Here is a 16,322-nt window from a genome sequence, read left to right as displayed (position 1 = left end):
ATTTGTTGTCAATAAGGACACCCAAGAATCTGGTAGTGGAAACATTATTAAGAACAAAATTATCAAAGAAAATTATGTCTGGTAGAGTATTGATTTTATTACTAAAAAGCATGTAGTTTGTCTTCTGGTGATTGAAAGTTTGTTGGCCTTGATCCAATCTGTAACATTTGTTAGTTCAGAATTTACGATTCTAACGAGTTGGTTAATATCATCATGGGAAAAGAAAATATTAGAGTCGTCAGCAAAAAGTATAAATGAAAGTAAATCTGATGTATTTTTAATATGATCAAACTGTATCAACCTTGAAAACCTCATTCTTTGTCAAGGTTTTGTAAATAACACACATTTATATTATAAGCAAAAACACACTTGCAAGAATGACATTAAAAAGTTCAATGAGATAAATATTGCATATAGATCTACATGTATATCTGATTGTTTGTCTCCTTTGGTTGTTGTGGTGATAATTGATAAAGGTCTGCAAGCGTAGACTATACTTTGTTATTACACGTGACTATACTTGCATGGAGAAAGTTATGGCTGCTGTCAAGATGACGCAGTAGTGATTTCGGTTGTTGCATCTCAACTAATAAATGTCTGTTGTATATACGTTTAAAGAACTGCCTACTGGACTTTTGATTTATATAACCTAAGTTCCAACCATGGTGTCAGATCCTGCATTATTATGCTGAGTAACCCACCGAGCTTTGAGATGGAGGAATCATTGAAATCAGGCCAGTTCATTCCATTTTCTCCCTAACCCCCGTGAGGAGAGAGATGGTGAAAGACAAAGAGCTTATTGTATTCATGTGTATCAGTGAATGACCATTGCTATATGTGTGATGTTATGTCCATAGAAGTTGGCTATGTCGTTGTATGGATTTGGAGTGCATGAATGTGCCTGGCCAAATTCCAGTATGACGGACAGTTAGCGTGACGTTTATGGGACATGAACATTATATCTCAGTGAGAGTAGTAATAATTGAGCAAACATAATTGTTGGAAAGATACAAATACTTGCTAATTATTATACTGTTCATGAGTATATGCACAAGTGATATTGGTATGTTAAAGTTACTAAACTAAAAAAGTAAGACAAAGTTACTAACATTAACGATACACAGAAACAAAGACAACAACAGACAAAATGACAAATCTAAGTCAACCTCCTCCACTTGACTTAAAGGGAAATATTTCCGAGAATTGGAAAAGATTCAAACAAAAATTCACTCTATACAATGTTGCCTCAGGAATGTCAGAAAAAGATGACAAGTCACAAACATCAATGCTTCTACACGTAATTGGTGATGCTGCCTTGGAATTGTATAATACATTTGTATTTGCCGAGGATGAGAGCATGAAGCTTGAGAAAGTGTTGGACAAATTTGAGGAATATTGCATGCCAAAACGTAATCTAACGTATGAGAGACATAGATTTTTCACAAGATCACAATTAGAGCATGAGAGTGTTGATCAGTATGCAACTGAATTACGGAGTCGTGCACAGTCGTGTGAGTTTTCTTCGTTGAAAGAGAGTCTTATACGGGACAGAATTATCTGTGGTATCTTAGATGATGGTCTAAGAGAGCATTTGTTGAGGCTAGATGATCTCACATTGGATAAAACGTTGCAAGTTTGTCGGGTGGCTGAACAAACTCGAACGCAGGCCCAAGCGTTGAGTTCCTCCGGAGAAAATGCCTCAATTCCGGTTGATTCTCTCAGCAAGAATAAGAAATCTTCTGGTAAAAAGTCAAACCAAACAAGACAAACAAAACCTCAAGATCGTACTAACAATAAAACATGTACAAGATGTGGTAATAGACATACCAAAGAAAAATGTCCTGCACAAGGTAAAACATGTAAAAAGTGCGGTAAGCAAAATCATTTTGCTAAGTGTTGTCGTACCCCAGTAGCAAAAGTCAATGAATTGCAACACTTAAAGGTAGATTCAGATGGTTTCATGATTTGTTCAGTTGATTCACAGGAACATGAATCAAAGGAAGAGTGGAAAGTCAATTTGAGAGTCAATAATGAGCTAGTTGAGTTCAAGATAGATACTGGAGCTCAAGCTAACACTCTCCCTGAAACAATCTATCACAAACTGAAACCGAAACCAAAACTACAAAAAGCCAAAGTGAAGTTAACAGGTTACTATGAGACTAACATTCCAGTAAAAGGTCGTTGTTATGTCCAAATGGAGTACAAAGGAATTAAACACAGTGTTCAATGTTTCATCATTCCTGGAAATCGTCAACCATTGCTAGGTCTCAGAACGAGTGAAGACTTGTATCTAGTAAAACGCGTCTATCATGTTGATAAACAAACAGAGATAAAAACAGGCAAAACTGTAGTGCAAGATTATGACAATGTATTTGTAGGATTAGGATGTCTTCCAGGCAAACATCACATTACATTGAAAGACAATGCACAACCAGTTCAACATGCATGTCGCAAAGTTCCATTTCCACTTCAAAAGAAACTAAAAGAGGAACTAGATAAGATGGAAAACATGAATGTAATCAAACAGGTTGATGAACCGACAGATTGGGTGTCTTCTCTTGTTGTAGTCAAGAAAAAGAATGGTCAACTCAGAGTCTGTCTAGATCCACGTGATCTTAATCGAGCAATCAAACGAGAACACTATAAATTGCCTTCTAGAGCTGAAATAACCTCTCAGTTTGCTGGAGCCAAGTATTTCAGTAAATTAGATGCATCAAGTGGTTTTTGGCAAATTCAACTAGATGAAGATAGTTCCAAGCTTTGTACATTTATCACTCCGTATGGAAGATATAGATTCTTGAGACTACCTTTTGGTATCTGCAGTGCTCCTGAAGTATTTCACAAGATAATACATAACTTGTTCGTAGATATACCTGGTGTCAATACCATGATGGATGACATAGTGGTATGGGGAAGCACTCAAGAAGAGCATGACGATCGTCTGAGAAAAGTTCTAGACATCGCACAACAATCAAACTTGAAACTCAATCGAGACAAGTGTGAGTTCAATGTGAACCAGATGACTTTCATTGGTGACTTAATCAGCCAAGATGGAGTCAGACCAGATCCTAAAAAGGTGGCTGCCATCAGAAACATGGCAAGACCAACCTGTAAACAGGACATACAAAGGTTCTTGGGGATGATAAACTACCAAGCAAAATTCATTCCAAACCTATCAACAAGGTCAGCACCTCTACGTATTTTGCTTGACAAGAAAGTAGAGTGGATGTGGGAAAATGAACAAGAAAAAGCATGGTGCGAGTTGAAAGAAACTCTAATGAGTCAACCAGTGCTTCATTTCTATGACTCTACAAAACCCACTAAGATATCAGCTGATGCTTCAAAAAATGGACTAGGAGCAGTTCTCCTACAGCAACATGAACAAAATTGGCATCCAATAGCTTACGCATCAAGAGCTATGACTGATGCAGAAACACGTTACGCTCAGATAGAAAAAGAACTCTTAGCTATCACTTACGGATGTGAAAAATTTCATCAATATATCTATGGTCAAAAGATAAAAGTTGAAACAGATCACAAGCCACTTATCCCATTGTTTGTTAAGTCATTGGCAGATTGTCCTTTACGCATTCAAAGATTACTAATCAGAGTACAGAGATATGATCTCAAAGTGTCATATACACCTGGAAAGTACATGTTCACTGCCGATACACTGTCACGAGCAGTAGATCAAAAAGCAGAATTGAATGTAGAAACTGAAGAAGATATCAGAGTCTATGTAGATATGATAGTACAAGCAATGCCAGTAACATCAAACAAAAGACAAGAAATTGTTGAAGAGACCAAAAAAGATGTAGAGCTTCAAGAGTTGCTAGCCACTATCAGAAATGGTTGGCCAGAAAGTAAGCAACAATGTCCAGCTAGAATAAAACAGTACTGGAACATTCGAAGTGAACTCTCTGAAGCAGATGGAATCATATTCAAAGGTTCTAAAATAGTAATTCCAACTTCCATGAGACAATACATACTAAACCAAGTACACGAAGGTCACTTAGGTATTGAGAAATGTAAGAAACGTGCTAGGGAAGTAATCTATTGGCCAAGAATCAATGCAGACATCACTGAAATGGTCCAAAATTGTACTTCATGCCTAATGTACAAACCAAAACAACAGGCTGAAAGCCTAAATCCACATGCCGTGCCTAATCGTCCTTGGGAAAAAATTGCAGTAGATCTATTCACTTTGAACAAAAGAGAATATATGGTCGTCGTTGACTACTACTCACAATTCATTGAAGTATGTACTTTGACTTCAACTACAAGCAAGGCCGTGATTAATCACATGAAAGCAATATTTGCTCGTCATGGTACACCATGTGAACTGATGTCGGATAATGGTCCTCAATTTGCAAGCCAAGAATTCAAAAGCTTTGCAAAAGAATGGGATTTTCACCATACCACATCAAGTCCACATTATCCACAATCAAATGGCCTCGCAGAAAATGCTGTGAAGATTGTCAAAAATCTCATACTGAAGTCACAACACAGTGGACAAGATATCCACAGAGCTTTACAAGTCTATCGAAGTTCACCAATAGCATGCGGAAAATCTCCAGCAGAACTTCTGTACAATCGTCAGATTAGGTCAAACCTTCCCATGCTTGATACATTGCTCAATAACCAACAGATTGATACTAAATCTGTGAGGGGAAGAAAGGATGAGCAGAAGGTGAAACAAAAAGAGCGATTCGATAAACATGCTCAAGACTTGCCAAAGCTAAAACCTGGAGATCATGTGATACTCCAAGACATGAAAACTAATACCTGGTCACAACATGGTATCATAAAGTCTGTCAATAATCATAACAGATCATACCAAATTGAAACAGCCACAGGCGAGATACGTCGCAGAAACAGACGTCACCTCAGGCCAGATCCCAGACACCAAGCCGAGTCTATTCCATTACCAACACAGGATGACTTCGAGCTAGATGACAGCGCAGAAGCGGAACCAGCATCTGATGTTCGCGCATCTTCGTCACCATCCCGAACAACCAGAAGCGGACGAGTCGTTAAACCGCCAGATCGTTTAAACTTGTAAAAAGAGGAAAGCGAACTAAACAGAAAAACATTCGCGTTTCGTTTTGTAAATAGCCACATGAGTTCAAAAATAACTTTGAAACTGTAAATGGTTTGAACTCTAATACAACCCCATGATAACTGCATGATTGCATGTGCATGATATAAATTTGCATGTTAAAGTTAATCAGCAATACGGGATTGAATTTATCGCTATCACAAAACTCAACTCAACAGATGTCTCTACCGGTTCAACGAATTGTCGCATCATACAAACAGCAAAAATGAAATATATATGAACTGTAATGTTGCATGTTAAAATATTTGACAGCGACAGTACTCCAGCTTTAAGGGGCAGAATAATCCCCTAGTACTGTCAGTAAGTGTACAGGTAGTCCACCCTGTCACTCTGTAGTTTAAGAAGTATTATATATGTGTATATAAACCTCTTTAAAGAAAGGGAGGTGTGGTGATAATTGATAAAGGTCTGCAAGCGTAGACTATACTTTGTTATTACACGTGACTATACTTGCATGGAGAAAGTTATGGCTGCTGTCAAGATGACGCAGTAGTGATTTCGGTTGTTGCATCTCAACTAATAAATGTCTGTTGTATATACGTTTAAAGAACTGCCTACTGGACTTTTGATTTATATAACCTAAGTTCTAACCAGTTGTGGGATGTAACTTAGTGTACGTTCCACCATCCATTTTGAAATCGAAAAAAAGAGCTCCCCTTTAATGTCAAAGAAAGGCTTTTTGCAGTGCTCCCCTATGGATCCCCTTAACAATTTAAGGAGAGCTTTTCAATGCTCCCCGGGATTGCTCCCCTCATAATAATAAAACTGAGTCCCTGATAAAAGGCTGACAACAGTGCTTAAAATGTTCTTTTGTGGGTCAGTAGGCCTAAATTAAAGATTTCAGCTCCAGATAAAAGGAAATTTTGGAAATCTAAATATCTCTTTTTTAAATTAGATTTTCTTTTTACGAAAAGGGGTTTCCTTCTCATAACAGTGCTCAAAATGTTCTTATGCGGGTCAGTAGGCCTAAATCAAAGATTTCAGCTCCCACTTTCGCATTATTAATTTGTTTAGGAAGAGGTAAAAGAGGTAAATAGTACAGTCCAAAGTTTCAAGTCGGAATATTAAAAAAACAAGATCGGGCTTCTCGCTCGCATGAGTCCAGGCGCGGATCCAGGAGGGGGCCGAGCCGGCCCCCCTATTTTTTGACAACCTGCAGAAAAAAGTGTACTCTTTATCTTAATAGTAACTACGAAAAACAGAAAGAAATGTAAGAAAGAGGTTTTATACCCATGATGTGCAATTTACAGCGTCAGTGGAACGGCCGGCCCGACCCCGAAAGGAAACAAGAAAAAGATGAGGGAAAGAAATGAAAAAATAGACTTTGTATTAAAAAAAAATCGCTCGCGCTTCGCGCTCGCATTGCCTGTTTAATGAATCCCATTTAAGAGGATTAAATGACACTTCATATATCCAGTTCTGAAATCAATTTGCACACAATATTTTAGCCCGCACATCAAGCTTTCATTATTTTGTTTGATTTACACAAATTGTTATGTCAAAATTTTCAGCTCACGCTGCGCGCTCGCATTGTTTGATTTGTGAGATACCTATCCTGTTTGGATATTCTTTCCAAAATTTGTCAAAATGCTTCTTTATTATGTCAGTATATAAAAGAATTAAGCTCGTACTTCGCGCTCGCATTTAATTGTTTGAGACACACAGCTTGTTGTTTATTGAAATAAAAACGCGCTTAGACTGTCCAGCTTTCAGGTCGGAATATCAAAAAATTTTGAGCTTGCGCTTTGCACTCTCATTATGTAATGGGTGATATTTGTATCCTCTTCATTAATCACAAAAAACAGTCCTAATTGAGTCCCTTTTCACGTTACTTTAATAAAATTTCGGCTCGCGCTTCGCGCTCGCATTGTTTAATTGGATACTTATCTTTGTTCATGATTATAAAAACTGCTCAGAATCTTCAGTTCTAAGGACATAAAATTTCAAAGAATTTTAGCTCGCCCTTCGCGCTCGCATTATATATTAAGACCACATGAGATACCTCATCTTGTTTATAAGACTTCAGTCTTTAGTTAGAACTACCCCCTGAACCCCCCCCCAAAAAAAATCAGATTATAGCGGCCAATCGAGAAAAATGTTGAAAATATTTTTCGGCCCCCCCCCCCCCCTATTGGCGAAAGCTGGATCCGCCCCTGGAGTCATTTAGGAAGATACCAGTACTGGGCTCCGTCTAAGAAAGAGTTACGATTGATCCAATCAAGCCAAGTATAATCCCCCAGGAAACCCATCAATTTAACTATTTTTCTTCACGGAATTTGCACAATGTCTTTTGTCAAAAAAGAGAAGCACGCTGAAATTTAAAGAAAAAAATGTGATTATACCATATCTAGAAAATATTTTGAATAAAACATGCAATTTAGATGTTAACAATTGTAGCTGCAGAATCAAACCCCAGAATCGACAAAGTTCAAACGCACATCAGCAACGACACCCGACGACAAAGAATAAATCCAAGCAACGCCTTGTACAGTTGAATGAATGTTTATTCTCAATATATACATGCACCTTGTGTGCGACGTATCATAAGCGGGTGTATGGGTGTGGTCAATCGTGTGAGAACATGTGTGTGTTCACGTATGGGTGTGTACGTGCGTGTGTGTGTGTGTGTGTGGTTTACTGCAAGAGACAGACAAGAAAATATACATATTTACAATAACATCATGACATGAAGCTTAGGGTGCAACGAAAACATAGTACATCAATAAAATACATAGTGCAAAATGATATATAAATAAATCTACATTATAAAGTCTAAAACTAAGACTAACTGTGCTTCTATCGTCAGGGATTCTCAATAGAATGTATCTTAGCTCTTTAAAGTTTTGACAATGTAAACCTCAGAAATCTGTTATTTTTTGTATACTTTATGAGATCATAAATAGAGGAAATAAAAACGTTATTAGGTTTCGTTCATATTGTTAGAACAGCTAGTTATCACAAATTATTGATCGAATTTGACTCAAACTCTTATTGAATGTAATTAATTGTAATTTGTTTGCAGTTGATATATATACTATATACAGATATAAATATTTAGTGAACAATTCAAATATGATTAATTATCTTGAATGAAATAATGATAATGATATTAACTCAGGTCTAAACTTAATATGAATGCATATGATAAGGAATAATTATAAACTGTATTCGAATCCCGTGTGCAATACATCAAATATATGCGTATAAAAGAAATAATAAATGAATAAGTATATAAATTACTCGGTTATAGTTAACCTTTCAATAAACATGGAATACATCTGTATAACTCAAATTAGGTTCATAGATTTGTCAGTATCTCTCACTTCACTGTGCTTGCTACAGACAGTATAATACAATATGCATATAGTTCAGTACTGTTAGAGTATCATGAAGGCTATTAACCGTGCCAAATTTCAGGCATGAATTTTAGACAGAAATTACATAAACTTTGAATACTTAAACAACACAATCTTTATATGGTCATAACAGCAATAATGCATTCTACAAAGTTATACAAGTTTTGTAACTTACCAACTTTTGGCTATCTGGGATTTTGACAACTTTCCTCAGGACATAGACTTGAAAATCTTCCTAAAAATGTTGAGATCTTAAAAGCAGGCACACCAGTACAGCATGTGTGTCTTTGATCTTGACTTCTATTCAATTGAGGCTTTCTTTTACATACCCCACTCCACGCCCAAGCTTATCCCCCAAGGTGGATGGTCAAAGACAAGAAACAAAGGACTCTCTATTGACCAAAGTGATTTTCATGGACTTAGTGCGCTTGGGTTGGTCAAGCAGGTATACCACTGCACATACTAACCATAAACATTATATTACATTACAGTAAAGTATAAGTGGACAGGAAGTATACAGAGAGAGATAGAGAGAGAGAGAAAGATAGGGTGAGGGATGCATAACTATATAAAGCAAAAAATATATAATGAAACATTCAATTATAGATAAAAACATTGACTACGACAGAATTTATAACTGGCTACATGAAGTATAAACCAACAATCTACATTTCATCATAAATTTGATAACTTAATGGAATCTGCCGCAACATACCCGGCCCCAAATGAGGCTCTATACCAAAGACTCATTTCGGATATTCTTATAAATGCGGCAGTTATTTTAATGAAGATCAAGCTTAATAAACTACAAAAAACTCCTTATTGAATTATCATATAAACTTGACTCTGAAGAAAGAAATAAGATTCCTATTGAATAAATCTTCTTTTCAACAATTCTGCGTGCACATAAAGTGATTGATTTAGGACTTGTGAAGTATTGCTTACTATTGCCAATGAGCCGCCACATCAACATAAATTATTGCTGAAATATCAAGTTCTTGAATAGGAAAAACACAAAGGATATATTGAATGATGGTTGAATGAGACATTTAAGTTTGCAGCTCAGATGATGGTAATTTATTTCGCAGCTTCTAGCAAGCATAATTTTGAGATTGGCCTCTTGTATTGATTAGGCCCGATGCGCACCTCTACTTGTCGCACGCGTCCATGTTTGTCAGGGTAGGTGTCACATATCCGACCAAGTGGCCACTGACCTCGTGGGAGACTGTCATCAACCATGAGGACCAGATCATCAGTCTTGAAGTTAATTTCTTCTTTTGTCCATTTTTGGCGTTGTTGGGAATGGGGAGGTATTCCCTGACCCATCTCCTCCAGAATTGGTCCGCCAAGTACTGGACCTGCCTCCATCTTCGTCGTAGAAGGCAGTCTTCTTTTGTGAAGATGCCTGGAGGCACAGTCATGTTCCTGTGGTATAACAGGAGATGGTTGGGAGTGAGGGGCTCCAGATCGTTTGAATCTGAAGTCAGAGGAGTTAGAGGTCTTGAATTCAAGATTGCCTCCACTTCAGACATCATAGTGATAAAACCCTCATCCGTCAATATTTGATTCTTCAGAAGAATTCCTAAGATCCTTCTGACGGATCGAATGACTCGCTCCCAGATGCCACCCATGTGGCTGGCACCTGGAGGGTTAAATTCCCAGTCAATTCCTCGTTGGGCCAGGTATCTGTTTACCTTCTTGGAGTTGACTTGGGCCAAGTTTTCCTTTAGCTCGCGTTGAGCACCTCGGAAGTTTGATCCGTTGTCACTCCATATTTTTGCCGGCTGGCCTCTTCGATTAATAAACCTCCTGAGAGCATTGATAAATGTGTCTGTCTCAAGTGAATTGGCTACTTCAAGATGCACAGCTCTTGTAGCCATGCATGTGAAGATACAGCCATACCTCTTCACCTGGGATCTACCTTGCTTGATGAAGAAGGGACCAAAGAAGTCTACACCTGTATTATGGAATACAGGTGTCCCTGGTGTTACCCTTTCCTTCGGTAGATCTGCCATAAACTGGGTTCCGCGAGACACATTCCTCCTCTTGCACTGAAGGCAATGACCCAGAATCCTTCGGACTTCTGCGCCTCCCTTTAAGACCCAATATTTGGACCTAAGGGATGCCCATGTCATCCCTGCACCAGAATGACCCACTTGCTTGTGGTGGTGCTCTATCAGCAACCGTGTCACATGGTGATGATTTGGCAAGATGAGAGGGTGTTTGGCCTCGTCTCCAATCGGAGCTCTGTCAAGTCTCCCTCCTACTCTTAACATCCCATCCTTGATAATGGGATTCAACTTCCTGAGAGAAGTCTTTGATGACGACGATCCATTAAAGGCAGATGGAAAGGCCTGCCGTTGTACATGCTGAATGAGTGCTCGTTCAGCCTTCTTCAACTCATGGACTGTCAAATCACCAGTCGATGAGTGCGAGTCATCTTTCTTGACACGGGAATAGAGATGAACCTTGACTCGCAAAATCCATGCAACTGCCCTTTTCAGGCGGTCCCATGTGGAGTACTTGTTAATCAGTGGCTCAATGACTTTGTCCTCAGCAGTAATTGTGAAGACATTCTTCTTGACTTCGGGGTCTTCTCCTGATAGTTCGTCATCAAGTGAATTCTTCCTTGATTCATGAGTAATGGGGCACCTCGGCCACTCAGATTCACCTTTCTTCAAGAAGGCTGGGCCATCCACCCATCGAGACAGCATTGTTGCTGGAACTCCTCTGGAACCATCATCAGCCGGGTTATTCCTTGTATCAACATACCTCCACTGATCCCTGCTGGTGCATTCTTGGATCTTGGCCACCCTGTTAGCAACAAAGGTTTGAAATCGTCTGCTCTCGTTTGAAATATAACGAAGAACAGCAGTGGAATCAGTCCAGAAGGTGAAACTGTTCAGAGGGATCCCAATCTCTCTTTCAATGGTCTTGGCAAGTTTGACTGCAAGGACAGCAGCAGATAACTCAAGCCTTGGAATTGTCATTTTCTTGATTGGGCTTAATCTTGTTTTACCCATGACAAATGTGACATGAACCTTGCTGCCATCTGTGACACGCAAGTAGGCACATGCTGCGTATGCCCTCTCTGAGGCATCAGAGAACACATGTAAGTGGTACTCTGGACTTTCGAAGTTGTCTAGCTTGTAGCATCTAGCAATCTTCACTGAAGACAAATCTGACAATTGAACCTGCCACGAGTTCCATTCCTTGGATTGTTCATCTCCAACCTGCTCATCCCATCCAAGTCCCCTTGCACACAGATCCTGTAGAAGGATCTTGGCATTGACAGTGAAGGGGGCCACAAACCCAAGAGGGTCATAAAGGGAACTTGTGGCAGAAAGGATACCTCGTCTTGTGTGAGGTACATCCTTGGTCGAGACCCTAAATTGGAAAGCATCGGTCTCCATATCCCACAGAACTCCCAGTGTCCTCTCTGTAGGCATGTGGCCTTTATCTAAGTCTAAATCTACAATGGATGCAGCACGTTCAGATTGAGGCAAGTCTGACAAGACGTCCATGTCGTTGCTGACCCATTTAGTCAGCCTGAAGCCGCCAAGCTGCAATAACTCTCTCAACTGAGATACCAATCTTCTTCCATCTTCTTTGGAAGAAACAGACTTGAGACAGTCATCAACGTAAAAGTTGTCTCTGACTGTCTGACAAGCATCGGGATTGAAGGCTTCCTTGTTGTCCTCAACTGTCCTCCTAAGGGCAAATGTTGCACAGCTAGGAGAGGACGTGGCACCAAACAAATGCACCAGCATTTGATATTCCTTTGGTTCCTTGGATAAATCACCATCTGGCCACCAAAGAAATCTAAGAGCATCAACATCAGAGGGTGTCACCTTGACCTGATGGAACATGCCCTCAATGTCAGCGACTAGTGCTATCTTCTCCTGGCGGAATCTCATAAGCACACCTATAAGCTTGTTTGTTAGGTCAGGACCACTTAGCAACTGGTTATTCAAGGAGATTCCTTGAAACTTTGCTGCGCAATCAAACACAACCCTCACCTTTTCGGGCTTCATAGGGTGTGTCACAGGATGGTGTGGCAGATACCATAAGGGGAAATTTTGCTCAGAGTTCTTTGTCACCTCCTGAGCATGGCCTTTAGACAAATACTCCTTCATTGTCTTTGAGTACTTCATATGGAGATTCTCGTCTCGCTGAAGTCTTCTCTTTAGAGACTTGAGACGAGACTCTGCCAGCCATTTGTTGTTTGGAAGATTGGGAGGTTGGCGTCGCCATGGCAGCCCCAACTGATAGTGCCCATCAGTCAATGTAACAGAGTCTTCCATCATCTGTTTTGCCCTTCGATCCTCAGTGGACTCAGCAGGTTGATCTGCTTCATCTCCTGGCATCTTATCCATCTGCCAGAACCTTTCCAGCTGAAACTGTAGGTGGCTGTCAATGGTCACATTATTGACCGAGCCTTTTCTGGATGTGAACCTGGAACTTGTTGGTCCCATGACTGTCCATCCAAGTGGAGACCGAATTGCATAGGGCTCCTTCCTCCTACCTCTTCGCTCTTCCTCTACCCAGAATGCTTCAGGGACATCAGAGCCAATAAGTAACCTTATGTCACTCTCAGCTACATTTGGGAGTTCTATTCCCCGAAGATGTGGCCATTTGTCCACGTCTTCTTGAACTGGGATACTCTGACGTGAAGTTGGTAACCTATCGATGGTCCATAGCGAAGGTATTTCGAACTCTACATCGCCATTGAGGCTCTGGATGGACAAGGACACCTCCATCCCCTTTTGAGATGAAGCAGTGTTCACAGTTGTCAGCTTGAAGGAGGTGTTCCTTCCGACCACCCCAAGCTCATGTATGAGACCATGCTCACAAAGCGATACGTCACTCCCGTTGTCAAGGAGTGCCCATGTCGTAACATCCTTATCTCCATTAACAACTCTGACAGGAACTACTCTTAAGGAGACTGCCCTTCTGCCACCAACGGCATGGGAGCTACCTTCATTCGATTTCCCGGCCCCAAGTTGCAGCTCTCCTTGTTCAGGATTCTTATCCTCCTTTGGCTGGAAGTCCAGATGGATTAAGGTGTGATGCTTCTTCCCGCATCCTTCTTTTCTGCAAACGCCCTTGTTTTTACACTCCTTTGCTGCATGGGACGGTTTCAAGCAGTTGAAGCACAGCTTCTTTTGTTTCACAAGAGAGTGCCTCTCATTTGATGATTTCCTTTTGAAGTCATCGCAGTTACCTAGTCCATGCCCATTCATACTGCAGCAAGGGCACTTAGCAGTTTGGGCTTCCTTTGCAGTGCTAAAAACTGCACCACCTTTTGGTTTGGTTGAGGATTTTGCTGGCTGCTGTTTACCAGACTGACTCCTACCAATGTGCTTACCAAAGACATTGCTGGCCACCTTCGCAGCCTGTTCCACAAAATCAGTCATATGACTGAAATTTGGAATGACCGCCTGTTCCATAAGTGAGTGAGCCTTTGATGCCCACTGCCCTTGTAGGTGTACAGGTAAGAGCTCCTGTATCTTGAGTAAGGTTTCTGTCGTACTCATGTCAGCAGTGTACCCTAACTGAGATGTTGTGATCTGGCACCTTCTCATGTCCCTTGCCAGATCCCACAAGGCTTGGCTGTCACTAGACCGTATATGTGACCGTTTCAATACTCTTTCAACATGAGCGCGGGCGACAATGTAGTTGCGACCGAATTGATCTTGAAGAATTAACTTTGCACGCGCATATCCTGCACTCGGTTCCAGAAGGATGCAGTTTTCTATGGCATCGCGCGCCTTACCTGTGCAGAACTGTATGAGATAATTTAAGCGCATCCTATCATCATTCACTTTATCCCCTATGTTCACCTCAAACGTATTCATGAATTTCCAGTAATCGACTGGATTGCCAGAAAAGGGTTGTATATCTGGTTTGGGCAAACTCATAGCCATAGCAAGCATATTTGCAATTCCTAGATCACTCACCTTATTTGCTGGACCTTTCTTGTCCCCATCATGGCCTGCCTGCTCCTTGTGAGCACCTGCCACGACCTTGTCTGTATTGGGGATAAAATCATTTGCATGTACATTCATTACATTATCCTTGCCCCCTTCAGGAGTTTGTGCCTGTTGGTTGCACCATGCCTGCGTTCTGTGATCTATGTCAGTAATGTCAGGCTCAGGCATTCCTGAAAGAGGCAAATTACTGTTACCTCCTAATACATATTGTTCATTTTCAGCCTCTTGCCACAACGCCGCTTCAGCCCTGGCGTTTTCCAGTTCGTTTTCCGCTTTCATTTTATCCATTTCCTCTTTCAGTTCGAATTCTTTTTTCCTAAGTTCTTGTTCTTTGAGCAATTGTTCTTGTCTTTTCCTTGCAAGCTCCTCCTTTATTCTCGCTTCCCGCAGCCTTGTGCTGGCGGTTGTACTGGCCCTTGATGTTGCCTTCGATGATGTCGACCTTGTGTCGTCCTTCTCGGCAGCAACTTCCATTTTAAGATCTGCGTTTCTTCACACCTTGATACACACAGTCAAAGACGTCCGAAGTTATAAACTCTGAGGGCGTCCAAGAGTTGTAAACATTGGGGTCGTCCAATAGTTGTAAACTTTGAGGTGTAGCTGCAGAATCAAACCCCAGAATCGACAAAGTTCAAACGCACATCAGCAACGACACCCGACGACAAAGAATAAATCCAAGCAACGCCTTGTACAGTTGAATGAATGTTTATTCTCAATATATACATGCACCTTGTGTGCGACGTATCATAAGCGGGTGTATGGGTGTGGTCAATCGTGTGAGAACATGTGTGTGTTCACGTATGGGTGTGTACGTGCGTGTGTGTGTGTGGTTTACTGCAAGAGACAGACAAGAAAATATACATATTTACAATAACATCATGACATGAAGCTTAGGGTGCAACGAAAACATAGTACATCAATAAAATACATAGTGCAAAATGATATATAAATAAATCTACATTATAAAGTCTAAAACTAAGACTAACTGTGCTTCTATCGTCAGGGATTCTCAATAGAATGTATCTTAGCTCTTTAAAGTTTTGACAATGTAAACCTCAGAAATCTGTTATTTTTTGTATACTTTATGAGATCATAAATAGAGGAAATAAAAACGTTCTAGGTTTCGTTCATATTGTTAGAACAGCTAGTTATCACAAATTATTGATCGAATTTGACTCAAACTCTTATTGAATGTAATTAATTGTAATTTGTTTGCAGTTGATATATATATTATATACAGATATAAATATTTAGTGAACAATTCAAATATGATTAATTATCTTGAATGAAATAATGATAATGATATTAACTCAGGTCTAAACTTAATATGAATGCATATGATAAGGAATAATTATAAACTGTATTCGAATCCCGTGTGCAATACATCAAATATATGCGTATAAAAGAAATAATAAATGAATAAGTATATAAATTACTCGGTTATAGTTAACCTTTCAATAAACATGGAATACATCTGTATAACTCAAATTAGGTTCATAGATTTGTCAGTATCTCTCACTTCACTGTGCTTGCTACAGACAGTATAATACAATATGCATATAGTTCAGTACTGTTAGAGTATCATGAAGGCTATTAACCGTGCCAAATTTCAGGCATGAATTTTAGACAGAAATTACATAAACTTTGAATACTTAAACAACACAATCTTTATATGGTCATAACAGCAATAATGCATTCTACAAAGTTATACAAGTTTTGTAACTTACCAACTTTTGGCTATCTGGGATTTTGACAACTTTCCTCAGGACATAGACTTGAAAATCTTCCTAAAAATGTTGAGATCTTAAAAGCAGGCACACCAGTACAGCATGTGTGTCTTTGATCTTGACTTCT

General features: G+C 39.8%; 2 protein-coding genes across 2 annotated transcripts; one reads left to right on the top strand and one right to left on the bottom strand.

Moving 5' to 3' along the window:
* Positions 1-462: 462 nt before the first annotated feature.
* Positions 463-5,062, top strand: LOC121409758 (uncharacterized protein K02A2.6-like). Its single transcript, XM_041601663.1, has one exon. The coding sequence runs from the start codon at positions 1,148-1,150 to the stop codon at positions 5,060-5,062; it is 3,915 nt and encodes a 1,304-aa protein (XP_041457597.1). The 5' UTR covers positions 463-1,147.
* A 2,543-nt stretch (positions 5,063-7,605) lies between these two features.
* LOC121407930 lies at positions 7,606-15,060 on the bottom strand. Its single transcript, XM_041599181.1, has 2 exons — positions 8,651-15,060; positions 7,606-7,756 (listed from the first exon to the last, which is right to left on the bottom strand). Exon 1 carries the CDS (start codon positions 14,940-14,942, stop codon positions 9,624-9,626), a length of 5,319 nt encoding a protein of 1,772 aa, XP_041455115.1. The 5' UTR covers positions 14,943-15,060; the 3' UTR covers positions 7,606-7,756; positions 8,651-9,623.
* Positions 15,061-16,322: the final 1,262 nt, after the last annotated feature.

Source organism: Lytechinus variegatus, chromosome 2, assembly GCF_018143015.1.
Source record: "Lytechinus variegatus isolate NC3 chromosome 2, Lvar_3.0, whole genome shotgun sequence".
Lineage (NCBI taxonomy): Eukaryota > Metazoa > Echinodermata > Echinoidea > Temnopleuroida > Toxopneustidae > Lytechinus > Lytechinus variegatus.
This window is presented reverse-complemented; position numbering and strand designations above follow the sequence as displayed.